The sequence below is a fragment of the Saccostrea cucullata genome, unplaced genomic scaffold, assembly GCF_032062105.1.
Source record: "Saccostrea cucullata isolate Sc308-1 unplaced genomic scaffold, CSIRO_AGI_Scuc_v1 ctg510, whole genome shotgun sequence".
NCBI classification, from domain to species: domain Eukaryota; kingdom Metazoa; phylum Mollusca; class Bivalvia; order Ostreida; family Ostreidae; genus Saccostrea; species Saccostrea cuccullata.
Window position 1 is genome coordinate 29,158 of NW_026928379.1, and position 6,230 is coordinate 35,387.

Consider the following 6,230-nt stretch of genomic DNA (forward strand, 5'->3'; position numbering starts at 1 on the left):
TGATATGAAGTGATCGATCTAAAAGAAAAATCTCTAAACAGGGCATAAAAGAACACCCTCCCCTATAAAACTGGGAATGAGCAAGCATCCGCTGTTGATCGTGCACATCCGCCGTGTTTTGAACAAGTAGACTGGATACTTCATAGTCTCATTAAATTAAAGTAAATTCACCAGGTGCCATTTTGACTTGTAGCCAAATTAAAAAATAAAAGCCTAATGGTAAAAATGAAATACATCCGTCAAAATACGACAGAATGATGCGTTTGCATTCATTGTCAAACGCAAAATGTGGAGAAGTTTATATGTTGCCCTGTGAAAAAGAGGTCAACACATATGAAATTCAACTACTACATTGACACTTAGTCCATATCAAGTCTGGCGAGTGATAGACATTATAAACTGGCCCAGTGGGAGAAATGCATTCTCCAATTTCTTTACACTGGAAAATGTAAACATGTACAACATAAAATCCGGTTTAAAGTCAACCCTTTTCATCTTCCATGGTATTAATCTTATTTATCCGAAGAATTTCTCTCTCCAAGATTTCTGAATCCAGTGACGTTACTGAACCATTTTCTGATGGCGGGGCGTGAAACAACGAGAATGAACGACGCCCTCCATCGACTTCCGCTTTCACATGACTAGTCCTGGGTAACATTGTTTGTTTCTCTGATTCTCTTGCAATTTCTTTCTCTGTTTCATATTTTGAATCTGAATCAATAGCGTAAGGCACTGCACAATCCGAATGAAAACCAGAATCATAGCTGTCCATATGTTTGTAACACGGTTCACAATGAGGAAGTGACGTCATTGTTTCGTATTCGACAATAAATGGAACACAGACTTCTTGGCACATTCTTTTTTGTGTTTCTTCAGTTATTACAATTTTCTTTGCAGTTGTATCTTTGAGACCACATCCTTTATCACAATCTTCAATATATATTTAATTATTTATAAGTAATTACTTACGACAATAAAGTTTTTTATTGTAAGATTTTAAGTATTTTAAAATATTTTAAATCCCTTCTTCCATTTTGTAATATTCAGTGCAATATTTGTAAAAAAAAAAAAATTAAAATAAAACCATGTTAACATGATACAAAAATTCATCGGGGTTTTAAAGATACAAGTTTCGAACAGTCAGTTCCTTGAAATTAAAGTATTAGTCTATAATTAAGTATCCGAATATAATGCTAAAGGAAGAAATACCTTGACTGGAAACATGGGCAGGGTCTCGTCTTTTCCGAAGAATTCTCATCTTCATCCAAACTGCTTTTCCTATAAATATAATTAAATTAAAAATGTACATTCAATATCTTGCAATTGAAAAATTACTCAAAAAGTATCTATTGATTGTAATTTGTCACTAACCTTTGAACTTTAAAAATGCCGGAATTCCTAGAAAGACGATAAATGACAGAATAATAGCAAGAATGATGAATGGAATATTTCCGACTCCTGTCGTTAACGTCTCTTCGTTCCGTGACGTTCTGAGACTCTGGGTACTCGGTACTTCCCTGGGAGGGTTTGGAGATATATCTAGAACGAAACCAGGAACATTATTTAAATTTATATACTTGCATACTCTCTTTTTCGTCCCACAATGAACCTGCACTCAGCAATAGCGTTCATAGGACTAAAGACGCAACAACTTGCTATAAGTGCATCTTAAACATGTAAGGTATCGAACAAGATTTTTTTGTGGTAAGATAAAATAATGAAAATTGAGATAAAATAACATTTAAATTTGAAAAAGCAATTTATCTCACATTTTGGAATGAATATAGAAATGTTGCCCCTGATGACCTTGTCTGTTAGGTCAGGGTTGAAGGACTTTGGTAGACTCGTGACGTAAACACGCAGCGTAACGGCTTCTGAGAAGGGGTTGCTATGTTGACAGGCCATATGGTATGTTATCTTCTAGAACAAAGGAAAGAAAATATGCCATGGAATCAATTGTCAAACCTTTATGTTATTAACTGAGTGCTCCAGAACGGGTATGTGTGTCTTAATCTTCTGATCAAAGTGATTTTTAATCAGTTATTTATTCTCTTTCCATATATGCATCGATTAACTAAGGAATGATTTCCTGTGGGTTTCCTTTCACAGCACACACAGATTTGAAGAAGCTGTAGCACATTTATTTAATTACCTCTTAAAGTGTTTTCCCAATGAAATATTGCAAAATAGTATATTTTGACCGCTTTTACATTGTCAAAAACCCATATAAACATGCAGTATACTTATTTAATAATCTTTTTTTTTATTTATCTATTTCAAAAAGTGACATGTCAAGTTACATAATAAGATTTTTAAACACATTCACACTCCCCCTTATCCCCTTCCACACTTATTTAATAATCTTAGCCTCAGATATTCATAAAATTTTTATTTTTAAAATTTCGTATATACTTTAGTATTTTCATGCGTAAAATGTAATACTACTTTTCCGGGGGGTTGTCTTTTTAAAAAAAAAAAAAATAAATACATGTACTATACAGATTACATAATATCATGTACTACTTTTTGCCCTACCGTGGCATTTGGTCTCTGAAAAACTAACTCATTTCCTCGGAGATCCATAACAAATTCGTGAAAAATATCACCATCCTCGTATTCGATTAGAAATCCTTGCAAATCTCGAACGGAAGCTGTATCCAATTAATAAAAGACGATATTTTATGTAAATTCATGAACATAATTGAGAGAACACTTGGATATTACTGTGGATATTGGACACATTTCTTTTAACATCCTTGTTACCTTGCCATTTCAAATATTGATGTAGAAAAATTCCAATTCTTTCATGTGAATGTAATAAAAATCAGCACAGTCTGTTTGGGTATTGATCAAAGTGCATGCGCACTTTTGCGGAATCTGCAGAGCTTAAAATGGTCAAATTCCTGATAAATATCATTTCTTTATAAATTTGGTCTATGACTTACAATCGTCTGGTCCTCTCCACTGAAGCGTGAAATCAGTGACGTCACCATTTCGATGGACAGTAGACTGTAGAGCTGTCGGCTCGGAGGGACCGAAGCTCTCCGTCCACTCCCACTGCACTGACAAGTACACCAAGAACAAAAATAAATCAGTGGCGGATTTAGAGGCTGATGAAATGAATTCTCTCTTACCGGTACCAAATCTTGAAAAATGTCTTTATTCTTGCTCTTTTTCGAATGATATTCACAAGTCATGATTATAAATCATGTTCAAAATAAGTACTTAATTAAAGCACAAAGCACGTAGCAAGGTTTTAAATTCCAACTAGATGTAATATAAATTAAACTTTCGATTTAATTATATTGTGATTAGCTGTGTTTCTCATCCGAGTTTTTCAGCATATTTAAAACAAAATAAGCTTGGGGCTAATTGTTAAATATATAAAGAAAGATTTAAAACGTATCATATATTCTCCAGTGCGCGCATGCAAAGTACCCATATATGTATGTTACAATGTATACTATTCTAAATAGATTTTTTTTTAAATAAATTAAACCCAGCCTACTTTTTTCGTCATCCAGTTCGTCCCGATAATCTGTCTTGCATTTCAGATCATTCTGTAATGAAATTAAGTTGGTTTTAAGTTCTTCCGATCGAAATGAGCAATATTTTAAATAAATTTGGTGGGAAAACTATAATATTTATCTACTTGTTACACATTAATATCTTTTTAGATATATTTTTGTTCTCAACATTTTTGGGGGATTGGATCAATTGAGAAAATTAGCTGTCTTTTGGGAAAATCTTATAATTTATGTTCTTTATACATTGACTTTCTGTTGTTTGTTATCAACTACATCTCTTTTTTTTCTCTTTGGAGGAATAAAGCTAACAAGTTCTGTTATTCTGTCTCTTATATTTTTGAATTTAAGGGGAACATTCTACTTTGAAAATAAACACACTCACTGGGAAAAGGGCACTTTTTATGGATCGAGAATAAAAAATCTGAACGGCTCAAAATATGTACAAATGGATAAAATCAAACACTTTTTTCATTTAAATATATAGAGAACAATCTTATTGAATGATAAAAATATTTATCTTGACTTGTAACTTAAACACAATAAAACTTTTTAAAAATAAAATATATAGCAGAGATATTTTGAATTTCTTCATTTGCTTTCTACATGTATCTTGTGAACCTCTCAAGAATATTGTTTTAACCGTGTGATGGTAAAATATAGCAATTCAAACGATGTTACCTGCATAGAAAATTCATCCATGCATTCTTAAATTTTAATCTTAAAAATAAAATAGGATTCAGACAGTTTTAATTCCTTATAGGTAACCCCCTGGCATATAAGACCTGTCCAATAATCAAAGAAATAGATAAATGACTACGTACTATCTTCATTGTCAACAGACATACAAATAACATCAGATGGTCATTCTTGGAATCAATTCAGATTTGTAGATATTACTAATAAGTACTTTATGGAAATTATTTACTAGAAATTTAAGGTCATGAATTTAGAAATCTACAATCAATTTAAGGTTAAAGGGTATAAATTATCTACAAGAAATAAATGGAAATGGATGGCATCGCCAATGCATTAATATTGTAAAACACAGTAAAAAAAGATCTTCCCGCAACTGTTCACTTACAAGTGACTGTTTTTGAAAAATATATAAATGTAGGAATTGAGATTCCTATATACGATGTATTCTGAACAATCACAAATGGCAGGGCTGCCATACATGTAACTAATGTCTTATCTCGATGACAACGTTGTAATGAACTTACACCTGGAGTACATTCCGCTCCCAAGGTACAACCGAAGCGGGTCGGGAACCCCACACTGTCGGTCACCGGGAAAATAAACGTCCACATCAAAAATAAACACAACATAATCAGCGAAAACACCGCGTCATCTCAGGGAACGGACACCGTGTCTCCGAACGTCACCTTCAACATATCTTCGGACACATAGATTTGTAAATCGGTGTCCGCTATTTTTATTCACGGCGACAGATAACGAAAATCTACCTGTACTTCCAGAAAAAAAATGTCGGGTTCAGTCGATACTTTTAATCAAGTTTCATTGCATCGTGACATGATGTTGGTTAAATCGCGATTTCATCCTGGATTTAGCACAGCTTTTGAGACATTCTCTCAAATCAATCCCCATGCTTACAGAAGCCATCTGTAGACTTAATCAAACCTGCCAGTGAGGCATTTAGCACTTGGAAAACTCACGGAGATTTTGAATGTATCAAGTCATAGAGAGTTTCTGATCGTTCGATATGGTCTGAAGTACAATTCATTTCTTTGCAGTTAAATTCAAACTTAAAGATAGAGTAGTATTGTAATCTAATCTTTCTTGCATATTTATTTGTGTAACAGCTTCGCATTACAGAAAAAAATATACATTATAAAAAATAAAAGTCATTAGTACTCACAGTTCAAAAGTTGTGACCATAGATATTTTTTTAAGAGGGCTGCGCAGTTGTGGCCATTTTCATACTACATTAATCTCCTTTAGAAGAAGAGCTCAATACAAAGACAAAAAACTATCAGATTTTAAAACTAAAATGTATGAAATTTTTCTTTGCCGAATGATAGTTGACAGCTTACGATATCATTTTTTTAAAATGAGATATATCTGGCTACTAGTAATTTATTGGAATCCACCACCCCCCCCCCCCCCCCGCCTCCTTAAATGGGTCAATCTCAAAGGATAAGGGTAAAAAATGACGGGTTTTTTCACAAGGAATAAACACATAAAGTATGAAAACCCTAGCAAAAACCCATTCAAAAGATTTGTATGGCCAAGTTAAAATTTGGTAATTTTTTTTGCAAATTCGGGTCAAAGTTCAAGGTTAAGTGAAGTAGTATCATGTCAGTTATTGATTGGTTGAAGCCATGGCTCTCATATTTCACGTGTATTCCTTTTGAAAAGGCCTTTGTATAGTTACCAAAATTTTTTACCTCCAGACCTTGGAATTTGGCCCACTTTTGAAGATTTTATCAACTTTAACCTTGGCCATAACTTTTGAACAGTTGGTCCTAAGACTTTCATACATCATATGTGTATTCAAAGCGATAAGACCTTTCAAGGAATTAAATATTTTTGAATGTTTGACCTTGAACTTTGAGTTTGACCTACTTATGAAACCTTGCTTGGGCATAACTTTTTAACAATTGTAGCTAGGGCTTTAATATTTAACACGTGTATTGCTTTTGACAAGGCCTTCCCCTCATGTGTCTTTAATTTGACTCTTTGACC

At 33.3% G+C, this 6,230-nt stretch overlaps 1 protein-coding gene across 1 annotated transcript; it reads right to left on the reverse strand.

Moving 5' to 3' along the window:
• Positions 1-414: 414 nt before the first annotated feature.
• On the reverse strand, positions 415-4,760 carry LOC134277403 (uncharacterized). Its single transcript, XM_062759737.1, has 7 exons — positions 4,748-4,760; positions 2,946-3,062; positions 2,536-2,651; positions 1,770-1,920; positions 1,372-1,539; positions 1,210-1,278; positions 415-918 (listed from the first exon to the last, which is right to left on the reverse strand). Exons 1-7 carry the CDS (start codon positions 4,758-4,760, stop codon positions 482-484), a joined length of 1,071 nt encoding a protein of 356 aa, XP_062615721.1. The 3' UTR covers positions 415-481.
• Between the last annotated feature and the right edge of the window lie 1,470 nt (positions 4,761-6,230).

Bases quoted from the DNA above. Each gene is read 5' to 3' on its own strand.
- LOC134277403 (XM_062759737.1), bottom strand. The intron at 2,652-2,945 runs GTAAGTCATAGA...AATTGGATACAG, and splicing joins GTGGAGAGGACCAGACGATT to CTTCCGTTCGAGATTTGCAA. The intron at 1,279-1,371 runs GTTAGTGACAAA...TTATATTTATAG, and splicing joins GGCATTTTTAAAGTTCAAAG to GAAAAGCAGTTTGGATGAAG.